The sequence below is a fragment of the Pteropus alecto genome, unplaced genomic scaffold, assembly GCF_000325575.1.
Source record: "Pteropus alecto unplaced genomic scaffold, ASM32557v1 scaffold224, whole genome shotgun sequence".
Classification (NCBI taxonomy): Eukaryota; Metazoa; Chordata; class Mammalia; order Chiroptera; family Pteropodidae; genus Pteropus; species Pteropus alecto.
The window spans coordinates 6,725,148-6,740,589 of record NW_006436289.1 but is presented as its reverse complement, the minus strand read 5'-3'; the positions used below and the strand labels follow the sequence as shown (position 1 = coordinate 6,740,589).

At 34.7% G+C, this 15,442-nt stretch overlaps 1 protein-coding gene across 1 annotated transcript in view; it reads right to left on the bottom strand.

The window, feature by feature from the left end:
- ARHGAP20 (Rho GTPase activating protein 20) overlaps nucleotides 1-15,442 on the bottom strand; it is a 98,454-nt gene that overhangs the window by 22,274 nt on the left and 60,738 nt on the right. Inside the window, 5 exon segments of the mRNA XM_006927018.1 lie at nucleotides 1,644-1,832; nucleotides 4,477-4,543; nucleotides 6,816-6,893; nucleotides 9,781-9,865; nucleotides 10,773-10,814. Of these exon segments, the coding sequence (XP_006927080.1) occupies nucleotides 1,644-1,832; nucleotides 4,477-4,543; nucleotides 6,816-6,893; nucleotides 9,781-9,865; nucleotides 10,773-10,814 (461 nt within the window).

Below are 15,442 nucleotides of genomic sequence, written 5' to 3'. Positions count from 1 at the left end.
TGTGAGCTAAGAAAGGTTTTTTACCAGTTTTACAAGGTTGGAAAAAATCAAAAGGAGAATAATATTTAGTTACAAATAACAATTACAGGAAATTCAAATTTTACTGTCCATAATAGCTTTATCGTGTCCCTGCCATACTCATTTGTTTATGCATTGTCTGTGGCTGCTTCTACTTCACACGCAATGGTATAGCTGAGTAGATTTGACAGAGACGACAGGTAGTACTCTCATTGCTGTGCATTGCTGCTCCATGCAATCAACTGCAGTGCTTTGAGTGCCATGTGACTCATGATACTGCAACATTTAGTATTTTTATTACCCATTGCGTCTAAACAAGAAAAGAAGATAGAAATGGACTTCTAATGTTGAGCTTTCAAGGCACAATAAAGTGTGGATGCCATTGTTATTGGATTAAATGACAAAGACTTTTGCTAATTATAAAATGACAGGAAATCTATGATAAAAGAATACAATATGTGTCATCTTGCCAGACTAAGCATTCATCACTATATTCCTAACTCAAAGGAAAGCAATGATCAGAAAAATTTAGAATATTCAAAATAAAACATTTTAGCACTGCAGAATTTCTTTGCAAAAATGAAAAATGAAAACGAGGCTGGAAAAACATGTAAGTTTCTGAATGGCTCATTTGTTAGCCATGTGAGGAAAGGAAAGTCATTCACCAATGCTGAGTTGATTAAATCTCGTGTGCTTGCAGTAGGTGAAGCAATTTGTACAGAGACACTAGATTTAAGACTGTCAGCCTTTTGGTGAGAACAGCTGCTTGAGCAGTTGAGGACATTAAAGTAAGACCAATAGTAGACTAAAAACCAAGGCAAATGATCTCTAATGACTTCCTTTGCTTCTTGATTGGTCAACAGATGTTACCAATATTGCTTAGTTGTTAATTCTAGAAGTTGATACTTATAGTGACTGAAGAATTAGTCTTCAATAGTATGCATGGAACAACCACATGTAAGGTTATTTTCAAAGATGTTGTCAAAACAATAATTCAGTATAATATGAAGTGAAATCTGCTAAAATGTGTTATATATGATGATGGTAAAAGTGTGTGGAGCAGATTAAAGTATAATTTGTAGAAAAGTATAAGTTCACAAAGCTTGTGAAAATGTAATGTGTTTAATGCTTACAGTTACTTATTATATTACTCATCAGTGGTACTGTGTGGGAATTATTTGAATCTACCAGGTGTTACTGGATCAGTAGTATCAACAATGAATTTCACTCATCCTTGTGGACTTAATTGTTGCTAGTTCTGTGATTTTTTTTTAGAAACAGAAGCCGAATACCTCAGCAGTGGTGAAGTTTTATAGTGATATTTGAACATAGAGCTGAGAATGGAAGTTTTATGAAGAATTGCCCTCAACCACTATTAGCGAACACTGAATGGCTTTGGAAATTAGTTTTTGCTGCCAATTTATGAAGTTTCTTAATGAATTCACCCTAAAAGGCAAAAGAAAACAGTGCTTACATAGAAGTTTTTTAAAGTTTTATTTTGAAAACAACTAACATTTGATCACAAGTAATGCCAAGCAGCTCTATATGCTTTGTACTAACTCTGTTTTCAGAAATGGAAACTTTTACTAAAATAAGGGCTCTGTGAAAGAGGAGAAGCAACTCACCACTCAGTTGCTGGGTCTCAGCCAGGCGGCTAGGCTTCAGGATGAATTGGCACTGCATCTCTCGGGGCAGCTGTTCTATGAGGAAGGGCTCTTGGAGGCTGGAAGGGCTGGTGGAGTCCTTTGATAACTCTGCCAGAAGTGCAGTGTCTCGAAGATGGCTCATTTTAATTCCATAGGGATATTCATGCCCTACACAGAGTAAAACCTAAATGTAGACTTTAGGCTGACTGGTACTGTGAGCATGTGTGCTACATACTGAAATGCACTGCAGTTTGCTTCTGGGACATTTGGTATGAAGAATCCTTTTGTTGACCGAATGATCACCACACACTCTTATAGTTGGAGACCACTGCATAATGCAAGTGGCCCTACCAGAGTAGTTTTAAGTGGGTGGGGGAGAGGGGTATAAAAACCAGTCGTTAAAGCATATCATGTTTGGAATGTACAGATTATTCTATGAGTTGTACAATGCTGAGGTTTCCTGTGTTCACATCTAAGAATATTTAAAGGTATTCTAATTTTTCCTTTGATATATTAACTATATCTATAAATCTTCAGCAAACTCTTGACCTCTGTCAGCATCAAATCCATGATTTAAAATATTTACCTTACCCATCACACGGTATTGTAAGGATCAAATAAGTAAACATTGGCGGTTAATATTATATAAATAAGGGCGAAGTATTTCAAGCATCACTCATTACTCTTATTCAACAGAAAGTGTCTGTCTGAAAAAGACATTTTATTATTTTTTATTTGTTACATAATCAGTTACTCAAGAGCATCGGGACTGGTTCGTTTGAGCTTTGCTTCCCTCCCACTGCTGCCCTGAGATTGGTATTCATAGGCAATAATCAGAAGGAAGACTGAGGGGTATTAATAAGAAACAGAAACAAGATGCAAAAAGGAATCTGTAAACTAGAAAAACAAACTCTGTTTTCATCTGACTGAAACATGAATTTTTGTTCTTTAAGTAATTGCATTTTTCTTGATTCAGTCCGCAAGTAACACTGTGCTGTAGATTTAGTTTTTTTCCCTTACATTTTGACCTGTTTGCTTTATTTATTTAATTTTTTAAAAAACTTTTATTTGTCATTTACAGTTGATAGACAATATTATATTAGTTTCAGGTGTCTAGTGTAGTGATTATATATTTATAGGACTTAGGAAGTGATTACCTTGAGATCTGACACAGTACATAGTTATTACAATGTTGTTGAACTATATTCCCTAGGCTGTACTTTACATCCCAGTGACTATTTTTGTAACTGGCAATTTGTACATCTTAATCCCTTCCCCCTTTTCACCCATAACCACTACTCCCTCCTGCCTAGCAACCATCAAAATGTTCTCTGTATCTATGAGTTTGTTTCTGTTTTGTTGGTTCATTTATTTTGTCTTTTAAGTATAGACAGTACGTTCTCTTCTATTCTTGCTTTATCACTGAACATAACTCAGTGAACTCTACCTTTTCCTCCATCTGGCATAGGCATATACTGTCACTATTCCATTAATATCATGTACTACAGCACATACCAGGGACTGAGGCAAAAAAAAAGAGAGGCTACATTGACAGTAATATGATAAAGTCAGTTTATCAAAATAGTAAGCAGCTAATCTATAACTGATGTATGTAAGGCACGTTAAAATAGATATACAATGAAAAATTGCTGCTAAGTATCAGTCATGTCCTATGTCTCACAAAGTTTTAGTGATTTAGTGAGAAGCTGTTCTAAACCTGAAAGATACCATCTACATAGTTTCAATTAAAATATTTTATTAAAATCAGTTTAAGTATTTATTTGATTTTTAAGTACAACTTTGTTTTCTCCTTGACTTTTACAAAAATAACATTAAAAAAGAAACTAGAAATGCAGTGAATTTTGTCCTCAGCGATGTGCATGATAGCTTCCTTTATTTTAAGTCTGAAAATATAACTTTTGTAGTAAAATTTGGTTTTAGATCATTTGGATCACTTGAAACATTCTGAATTACACAGGAGTGACCTGACAGCCATTTAAAAGTATTACGCAAGATAATGCAAATGATATGCTTTGCATAATGTCTGGAAGATAATAAGGATTTAAAAATGATGAACGGAAACCATGTCATCATCATTATTGTCATCATCTCAAGATCTGCTAGATACTGTCCCGTATTTTAATTGCTCTATTCGTTAACCACACTGAATGACCTTAACTGATCAAAAAATGTTTTTTAGCTAAATGATTTAAATAAGGCAAGATGTAACTTATTTACCAATAATTCCTCAAAATAAATGTTGAGAAATTTGGCTAGAAAAACAGCAAAGTAAATTAGTGACATATTAGCTAGTTGGTAAGTCAGTGAAGATTTTTCGGAATCTTCAGGTTCATATCATTTTTCATTATGACATCCAGGAGAGTTCTATGAGAGTAAGAGTCATGATTGCATTCTAGATGGTCTTCCGTAGAGGCCACTTATTAGGTAGGAAAAGGAGCAGGAAACTCAAAAACTGAATATGGAAAATAAGTATATAGGGGAAAAGGAATACCAATTCATAATACTTTCTTGTTGAAAAATATTTAAAAAGGTTTGGCAAAATAGCTCTTTTTGTAAAGTGTAAAAGAAGAGGGGAAAATTTAAAATTCTCTTCCTAATTATACAACTAGCTACTTGAGTGAAGAGATATTGTTTAGCGCATAGGAAATGCTTGATAGATATTTATCAAATGAATAAATTTTATGTAAGATTTAATATTTAATCTTATTTAAGCTTAGGACCATATGACCCGTTCTCTGAGACATTTAGAAAGCCAATTAAAATACTATCTAAGATTTTCACTGAAATTTACCAATAAGTGGATATGGTGCCTCTTCTTTGCCAGAATTGACCCATAACTGGTAGTCTCTCTCAGATCCCTAGAAAGAAAAGAATTAACAATAATTCCTTCAAGTTTGGTAATTGAATGAGGTCACATTTTTTGGTATTTTTATGTTGGTAAAAAAAATAAAAATGGAGACAATATAAATGCCTTCAGATTCATGTGGGTGATTATAGCTTTTGATGACAATAATGCTGATTTCTACAACCCTTCTTCCCACTCTCTCTTCCCCTACAGAGTCCTCCAGAATCCTGTCCCCTGGTGTTGGCCAGGGATCCAAGAACTGCAATAAAATCGGACTCTCACTATCATGGGTAGCCTACAGAATATGAAATAATATATTTGCCCTTTCATAAAGGAAGAGAAACTTTCTGATTTTCTAAAAGGCTAATCCTGACTTCTGCTATGTCTCCAGATTTCTCAGGGCATATTGGACTTAATCTCCAACATGCCCCTGCAAAAACAACCTTGTTATCCTGGAAGCCACAAACATTTTCGTGTCTGTGATAAAAAAGTAAAATCTCAAAGGCTGACTTTTCCGCTCAGCTGCTTCTGAGCAGAAGTAGAATGACCAAGAGGCTTTGAGGAGATAGGCACCTGGCACAATCTGCACTGGCTTTATTTTGGGCAAGTCCAGTCCTGGAGACAGAAAAGACAAGATTTCTGTCTAGAGAATAGGCCTAGTGATGGAAAACGATGGAATTGCTCACTAGCAGAATTATAACCTAGCAATGCTAAAAATCCTACTTGAAAAAAAGAATGCTAAATTATACTGACTTGATTGTATCTGGAGAGGAAATAGCAAAAATGTTTAAATAAAGCTAGAACAGATTGGCAATATTAATATCCTTACCTTTATCTTCTAATTAAAAAGTATGACCCTGACCTTACAAGGGAGGGTCCTGTCTATGGAGAACACCCCTCTCTTCACTTCCCCAATCTATTTGTCATTTCCTTCCCCATTCCCTAGTCAAAAATTTTCATTGCAAATAGGAAGAGCAATGTAACAAAAATCATTTCGAAGTCTGAAAACATCGTAACGATCCTTTAGAACAGTAAAAAATATTATATTGAATAGAAGTATTTTTGGACTGAGGAGATTGCTCACTTAATCAAAGAGAAAAAGATATAAAAAATAAGTCATGATATTAATCTCCTTTCCTTCCCCCTTAAATTACGCATTGTCTTCCAAGACATAATTGTGTATGCTTAGAAATCAATGCACAGATGTCTTCTTTACTCAATGCACATAAATTTAGTTATACCTTAAATATATTATTAAATTTAACTAAAAGAAATCAGATTTCTTAGCCTAATATTGGTTGCCCTCAGTTCCTGAAGGCTTACTATAGCACTGTGTACAAGCATATCTAAATATAGATAAGACGACTATGGCATATATTAAATGTATGTCATAGGTCACCTCATAGTAGTAACACTGTGTTTTCATATTTATAGAGAATCTCACTCAAGAAATGGTGCTGTTCGAGTGCTTCCTTTAGTTTCCATCCTTCTGAAAGTCTTTCCCTTTAATACAACTATTCAATGTATGTTGTTTATATACCAGTAGGTAGAAGATGAGAACTTTCCAATTCTCTTTCCCCTTCATCCTCAAACATTAAAATCTTCTCCATTAATACAATTTGAAAAAACTTGTCTTTGCTCCATAAAACAGAAAGAAGCAGAAGCTAAAAGCGAAACCGGGGAAAATGTGATGTGCACACTAAAATCTTGTTTACTAATTTATCAATTCATTAGAAGTACCAACCATCTCATCTTCTGAACCTGAAGCCAGCGAATATAGTTTCTAGCCATGGGTACTTTATGTAAAAATTTTGCTACAGAGAAAATCCTTCAGAATTCATTATCATAACACTTATTGAATCTTGAGATAGTAAGAGAATAATTAGATAAGGGAGAAGAACCAGGATAGGATATGGGGAAATAATAGTAATATAATGACAAGTGGGAAAGGAGGATGCTGAAATTTCTTAATTAAGAATCTTATACCAAAAATCTCTCCAACTGTATATATATGGCAAATGCAATAAAAGTTTTATCATCACTCTAAAATTAAGCCCAATCTTACGCCTTTCAGTTTGCACAGGTTTTAAAATGGGAGTTAAAGAATAGCATCCAATATCAAGCTGATATCAAGTCTTTACTGTCCTTATTGTCTACATTTCTGAGGATAAAATATGACCTGGTTATCTCTAGTAATCAGCTGCATTATGATAGAAGGGATAATATTTATATGAATCTAAAGTATCAAAGTTTGTTAATTAAGAATATCTAACCAAGTAACTTACAGTTATCCCTAGTATTGATAGGGACATGTTGATAACTTCGCTCGCTGTATCTGAATTCTTTATTGTTATAGTTTTAGACTGTAAAAGAAAAGAAAAAGAAATCTCGCTATAAATAAAGGATTTTAAAACAAAGGAACAAATAATTATTGTCAAATTATTAAAGGCAAATCCTAATTTCAAGTGTTGACAGAGTAAAGCATACAACTTGATGAGAACACAAATCTTTGAATATAATTTACTTTCGTTCCATTATATATGCCTTTTAATAAAACATATATTTCTCTCAAAAAAAAAAGAAAGAACACATGGCTCACAAATCTAAGAACTTAAGCAAGAAAGAAAAAGAGTAAACATATTTCAGAGAAAGTACATGGACCACCCTCTGGACTAAACAGAGATCAGTGAGGTTGATCTGTTGCATCATTTCCACAATGCAATGTGTAATAAAAAAAAGGGAGAACTGGATCATTTTCTCTCTCTTCCTGAATACTGTCTTCACAGTGTGGGTTTTTATTTCTTTGCATGGAAAAAGTCAGTTTAGCTAAATTCAAAATAAGAACTGGTTCTAAAAGACATTTAAAGTTTAGAATTTTTAAAAACCACTATTTATTGAGCACTTTCTATATGTCAGGCACTGTGTCTACTGAGATTTTTGTTGCTGAAATCTGTAGAGGCCTTAAAATCCATGAGTCTAGCAAGGAGGACTGAAAATTTTAGAAAGCTCAATTCTGTTACCAACTCTGCCATTGAATAAGGTATCTATAATAGCCCTGTGCTACGCTACATTAAGAAATTATTACTTAAAAATAGAAAGACACTTTTCAACAACAACAACAAAAAGGGATTAACCACATTCTGAAATAGCAATAGAGTTCACTGAATTCCAACAGTGTTTAAATATAAGGCAATGTTACGCTATCAAAAAAGAAATATTTACTACACATACAGGATTTACATATTATAATTATCAGATAAATCAGGAACAAATAAATAGCATAAATGAAGACAAAATGACATAAAATCAAAAATGACATAAAATAAAGCTACGTGAAATCCAATGATAATTCATCACTTATCCTTCCATTACAGTCTTATTTCTCTTTGAGCCGATTACTTGACATGACAAATTGCCTCTTAAGGTTGTTTGTTAATTGATTTCACATTGTACTCCTCTTAGTTCTAAGGATTATGCAAAAGTGTCTTAAAACCCAACCGAGAGGGCACAGAACACCCAACTAACCCAGTGTTTGTCTTCTATCAGAGTGGCAAAGATGTTTTATATACTGGGCTTTAAACTGATATATAATTTCATGACAGGCTCTGCTTTTTTTTTTTTTTACATCTCTAAACCCTGCCATTTAATTTAAAGAAACTTTCTCATGAAGTCTTTTGTAAAGTGAAGACTACCATGTAGTACAAATAATCACTCTCAATGTAACTGGTTTCTAAGATAATTTTTCTCAATATTAGGCATATATGTTCAAAACAGTAATTTTAGGATGCGTATTTTTTCCCACATGCCTCTTTGGTAGACAAAACAAATAAATTTCATCAACTAGTGCCCTTTGGCCAGTCAACAAATAAACATAAACAAATAAACAGACAATATGTGGCTATTTTTTTCCATTTAACAGAATTCACTAACAGGCTGCACAACTAAAGGCCAAGAATAAAGAGTTCTTCCCCATGCATGCACTCCTATTTGGGGGGAATCATTCTCTCTGGAAGCGGGGCTACCTGAAAGGAGATTTTTGGCATGAAGCAACTTCAGAGAGGAAAGGACAGTTGTCATATCATTGTTGATTTAACCAGGGTACCAGTGATAAAAAAAACAGCACCCAACCACATTGTGTGTCTTCTCTTCCCTAGTGAGAGTGGGTCACTAGTCCTCTCTCAATGACACACTTTCCATTCACTGAAAGTGTTAAAAAAACAAGGTTCAAGGGACTTCCTATGAAAATCCTGAAGGTAACCAATTGCCAGAACAACTGAATCAAAGCCAGCAGTCAAAAAGCATTGTTTTTTTGTTTTTTTTTCTCTCCTGGGGGAAGGAGACTGGGCTACTTTGCTCCAGGAGATAGCTCTCTGCAGTCTTCATACCATAAAATTTGAGTATTTCCCTTAAGCAGTGACATCAGGCTCTCATGTTCAAACATTTGCATAACTTTTGCTTTGGGTCTAATCACGACAGTTTGTACTACACATTTTCCACTCGGGAAACTATTATGTGTGATCTAGAGTTGCTGCGACGTATATGACAATTCATAGTAAAATAAAAACATTCACAAGTTTCCATTTTGTTCATCACTGATGACATTTTGGATAACGTTTTGGCACTTGTACTATATTTCAGTCATCAAATTACACATAATAACTGGACTTGAATAGACTTCAGTTTTATTTGAGCAACATGATGCAAAATGTGAGGTAGAAATATTCTGATCCCTTAAAAATGTCACCTCCCGTAACTTATCCATTTATTAACTTGAGGGATTCAGTCCCTAAAAACTTAAAGAATGAAGAACTTTCCAAAACCATTTTCTACTTAAGAAGTGATAAGTTGGGAAAAATTGCTCAGTACTAATAGAAACGGCTCCTCGTGGAAACGGCTTTGGTACAAGCCTCTGCAGCTGCTATTGAAAGGGTCCAGAGGAACATCAATGCCAGAGGAGTGGAAGAGGCGTCTGAGAAGCAATACTCTTTCCACGTGTCAATGTTAAATACTGCGGTCAATGTGAATTTTTCTTGCATCATTTTCTCTAGGGTTTACTTTTCATATATGTGGAGACATACACATACCCAGGAAAATACATTTTCCCACAGTGATATTTCTAATGCCTTCCTTGCAAAGCACATACACTGCCTGCCTGCCTCTGTCTCATTCTCACTCTCTCTCTTTTTAATCCATGGTGTTCTGCCTTATGCGGGGACTTGGAATTTAATTTTCTTGCTTAGAAACACTTACATATGCACAATTCCCAATGTCCTTGGTGAAGATTTTGAGGGGAATGCTCTTCGGATAGTCCTTTTCTTTCTCTGCATTGATGTATCTAATCAAATGCAACGACAACCCAAAACAACACTGAGTCAGATAGATTTTGCTAAATCGCTTATTTTTAAATCAATCCATTTTGCTAATATTTTCAATATACTTATATGCTATTTAAAAAAAGACAGATGGAAGGACTCAGCAAAGTCAGATTACATTATGGGTTGGAAGATAAATAAAATATCAGGACATTAGGCACGGGCACACACACAAAAAATGGGAGATCCATTTCAAGTGAGGTTCGTTTTGAGAAGCACAGTCAGATTTAGGCACCTCTGGGTGATATTTTATCCTCAAAGCTTCCCTGGACAGGCCCAAAATCTGACTTATGTACAGGAGCACATCTAATATTTTACAAGACTGAGCCAAAACAATGGCCTTTCACTATTCATTTTGCTCTCCAGTGGAGTATAAATCTTTATCTGATTGCTTGGGAAGGGAAAGGGGGAAGAATGGAGGAAAGAACTAAGGGAATAAGAGATGAATCTAAATTGACCTTTTTAGCCTGAATGCTCGAAGGTAGGAATAACGATTGGTTTTTGAGGTGCTCAGCAGAAAACCCTTCATATATGAAAACTTAATACATGCTTTGAGGAAACTGTTAGCTCCAAATGGTAGGTTGGAGACAAAAAAAGAGATTGGAGAAATTATCCACTAATTTCTATCTAAAATCATCTAAACAGACCTCAATGTTCCCCCTCTGAGAAAGTAAGAAATACATGTAATGGGAGAACATTGCTTACAGTATGCAGTAGCTAGTGTACAGTCTAAACAACAGCTTATTTGAGGATGAATGAACAATTTCTACTAAGGAGAGGGGAACCGTTTGGGGCACACATCTCTGCAGAGAATTAAATTCATTTAACTACAGGTTAATGATTAAAGATGTGGATACTAAAAAAAAATACCTCTGAAGGAGGGAAAGCCATTTGTCCTTCTGTTCTGGAAAACTGCAATCAAATAAAATGGGAGAAAAAAATTAAACCACATAAAATACTTATACTAACATGTTCAAGACGGTCAGTAATCTATCAACAGCCTGTTGTTATGAATGTAGTTGCACACTATTGCAACCTTGGCATCCCTGGGTTCTGGAGAACTCTGAAGTGAAACTTCTCATTAGGAAAAACTATATACTAAAGTCTAGTTTTGTTAAAACCTCTTGGATGGATCCAAGATAGACCCATTTTCTTACTTTCCAACACTTCTACAAATGCTACTCTTAAGAGTGGAAGGAGTACTTAATTTGGAATTCGAACACCGGTTTCAAGGATAGATGCAAAACTATATGGTCATATTCAAATCATTTAACATCTCCAAGCTTTAGATTCCACATCTGTAAAACTAGGCTAATTATCTCAGAGTGTTTTTATCGTTTAAGTGTCATACAAATAGGAAGTATGCTTAATTTGAGTTTAAAGAGAAATTTGGCATTATCGGTAGAAATATCCTGGCCTAGAAACCAGTTTGTTGTCAGGAAAATAAACATTTATTTCTTTATACATATAGGAGCATTGCCATTTAGTAATTAGTTCATAGAAAACTTAATCACTATAATCTGATTAAGATCAATTCATTTAAAAGTAATATTAATTTTTCTACTGAAGTCACTGCTATGTTTAATTCTTAAATTAAAAATAATTTAAAGTTTATTTCTCTATGGTCTTGTTCTTCACTAGCTTTTAAAATCTTATTTCTAAACTTCTTAAAGAAGTTGGAAATCATAGTCATTTTCTTGTTCCAGAAAAATGCAGTTAACAAATATTTGGAATTTTTTCTAACTTCATTGCTTAGCAATTTTCTCCATCGGCCATCTCCTGGATTGGTCATTAGAAAGTGTATTACATCTCTTTTACTAATGACCACGCAGTTTTTATCTTTCACAATTCTTCGCATCCTTTTGATGTATTCTTCTTTCCTAACTCAATTTTCTAAGTTCATTTATTTTAAATCTTGGATTTATTTAGCAAAAAACTATGTTGAAAAATAGTGAGTTTTCTTTAGATCTGTTAACATTTTTCAAAGCAGTTAAGAAAATTGCCCCGTTAATACAGTATGTTTGTAGCTTTTAACTTTCTATTGTCGCAAGATACGTAGAGAAAACCATACAATGTGTAAGTGTATAGCTTGAAGAATTTTCACAAACTGAACATACCCATGTGACCAGTACCCAGACTATGAATCACCTTGGAAGGTCTTTTGTGCTCCTTTTCAGGCACTAGTTTCCACTATCCTGACTTCTAATAGAACAGAATAGATTTTCTTGTTTGGGTCTTTATATAAATGTAACCGTACATTCTGGCTTCTGTCAGTCAACATTATGTTTGTGAGACTTATCCATATTTCTGCACGTGGCCTTAGATTGTTCATTCTCATTGCTGTATAGTGAGCTACTGTTTGAATGTGCAGCACACATTACTTTAAAAAGAAACAGATGATGAGGTATGTCAGGTTGATTTATTGAAATTGATTTGTGCAGTCTTCTTGCATTTTCTTCTTTCTCCTGATCTGTGCAAGAATAGAGGACTTCTCTTCCTTAGTTATTCTTAATCTCAGGCATTTTTACAGAACTAAAAACAGAGGTACTCCAAAATCAAGATTACCTTAGAGATTCATGAACATCTAAGCTCATTTGATAAGAGCCAGGAGAAGAGAAAGCAGTATATCTAGAGAGAGGATATGGGCACAGCAGAGTGAAAAGTTTCCCTCAAATTTGAGAGGGGATAGATTCTGGCATCCTTGGCAGTGAGCTGGAAACTATATGTCACTCAGTTGAGGTGCCAAAGGAAACAGAAAGGCGCCAGAGGAAATGGCATCTAGGGAGGCTTGTTCCTAGGCACCAAGGTTTCCATATCGGCAAAGACAACTGCACCCCACGTGTGGCAAAGAATGAGTATCTCTGAATGTAAAAGAGGTCTGAGCACAGAAAATATGTCAGCTATGACCACAATAGACTGAAAGTCAGAATCCCAACACCTGTTTTGGATACATCAGAAAAATCTCCTGTATTCTGGTTCTACCCTAAGAAAACAGGGGTTCCAGTAAAGAAGGAAATTTGATTTCCTAACAGCCTGGCAAAATGGGGCCTCAAGATTGGTTCTAATTTGATAAATAAATAAACAAGCTTTTCTTGCATTCTTACCTGTCTGTAGACTAAGATTTTTACTAGGCACTTAAGTTAAAATATTTTCCTGATTCCTCTTGTAGATAGAGCATTGTCAGATTTAAATATTTCCTGTGTCTTTTGAATAATGCTCCCATTTTACTATACAGCAGATCCTCAAATAATGTCGTCTCATTTAACACTGTTTAGTTGTAATACCAATGAGAAAAAAATTGATTCTTGGTTTGGACCAGTGTGTGTGGATTTTGCACATTTTCCCCATGTCTGCATGAAGTTTCTCTGGGTACTCCGGTTTCTTCCCACATCCTGAAGATATACATATTAGTTTAATTGGTGTTTCTAAACTGTCCCAGTACAAGTGAATGTGTGTATGTGTGTGTGTGTGCGCACGCGCGTGTGCTCCCTGTGATGGAATATAGTCCTGTCCAGGGTTGTCCCGCCTGGGACCCTCAAATGAAATAAGCAGGTTGGATTATCTCACTTGTTTTCATTACTCTTTCTTAAATGTATGTGTAGCTCAGATTTATTTCAATGTTTAATATTAGAAGTGTTTCGGGTCTTTATTTGGAAGTTTGGTGATTTTTTTGTGACCAGAAATATGCTTTAGGGTCTTAATTCTTGTTTATATCAATTAGCCTATGATAAAATTAGTTTTGTTGTATGTCATTTTGCTAAAAGTCAGTTTCCAAGAACCTATCAACGACATTAAATGAGCACTCAAGTGTACAATGAATCTGTGAAATCAAGTCGCAGTGCCTATTTTTCCAGTTCATATAGATCCTAGGTTTGTAAATAGAGGTACAAATAATGATAGAGATATGAAATTCCTTTTGGCCTTTTTTGAGAGGTAATGATCTAGCCTATTTCCTAAGGTAGAGAATGGAAAGTTGTCATTTATTGTTTGCTCATCCTCTAATATGATTCAATTAGAAATTCATCACAAATTCTGGCAGTTTTTTTTTGTCAGTCTTGTATTTAAAAGCTATTAGTCTTTTTATGTTCCTTTATAGATGTCATAGTGACTGGCTAGGAGACACTGCTTCTTGAGCTGCTAGCCTAATGGCATTTTAAACTGATCATGATCTAGATTTTCTTAATATTTACCAAGATATATACCAGTCCTGATGTTCTTCACCACTTCCTAAAGATCCGAGCTTTCCTCTGATATTATTATACTTCAGGCTACGAAACTATCGGCATTTTTTTTTTTTTTTTTTTTTGTAGTTCAGTTCTGCTGGCAATAAATTGTTAGGATTTATAAAAAATCTATTTTTTCATCTTCACTTCTGAGGGATAATTTTGTAGGAGATAGTATTTTAGGTTGAAAGGTTTTTTTTTTCTTTTAACACTAATTATGCCATTTCACGTCTTCTGAAACCACCACAGTTTCAGAAGAAAAACTCACAGTGATGAAAATTTTTGTTCCTCTGTACATAATGTATAGCTTTTCTCTGGCATTTTCAAGATTTTCTCTTATCTTAGGTTTATAGCAGTTTGTCTATAACATGCCTAGGTGAAGTTTTCTTCATACTCGTGTTTGGCGTTCACTGAACCTACTAAATCAGTACACTTTATGTCTTTCACCATTTCTGAAATGTTTTCAAACCATTTCTTCAGATAGCTCTTCACATATCTATTCTGTCTCATCCTTTGCTCTCCTCTTTCAAGAATTCCAATTACATGTATACTATACCTTTTGGTATTTTCCAACAAGTCTCTGATGCATTTTTCACTAAAAAATATTTTTTTCCTATTCTTCAGAAAATTTGTATTGATATATCTTCAAAGTCAGTCTTTCCACTTTCATTTCCATTCTGCAACTAAAGCTGTACAGGAGATATTTAAAGTTTAAGATGTAGTTTTAGGTCTAGAATTCTTATTTGGCTTTTTAAAATATATATATTTCTTATTTCTCTGCTGAGATTGCCTATTGTTGCATTCATTTCAACTGGCTTTTCCGTTTACCTACTGAGCATAATTACAAGAGCTGCTTTAAAGTTCTGTTTTGTTAATTCCAACGTATGGATCACCTTAGGACTGGCTTGTTAATTGTCTTTTCCCTTTCCTGGTTATTGGTATGTCAAAAAGTTTTAGATTGTATTCTGAATATCATGAATATTTTGTGTGGAGAGCCTGATTTCTGTTGTGTTTGTAAAACAGTGTTGATGTTTTTGTTTTAACAATTAACTTGGTTAGAGTCAAGCTGCAAACTCTATCTCAACTGTGGTGGGCAGGGCCTCAGCTGAATCCTTTTAGCCTTAGCTTTAAGCTCCTCTGAGTCTGTCCCATGTGTGTGGTCAGCAATCATCCAGAGGCTTGGGCAGAATGTATCCTCAAAGTTTAAAGCTTTTCTTCTCTGAGACTCTCCCTTTTGAGATTTCATCCCTCACTTTCCTGTGGTTGTGGCTGACCCAGACTGTGTCCTCTGGTTCTTCGGCAAAAAAACTGTGGGTT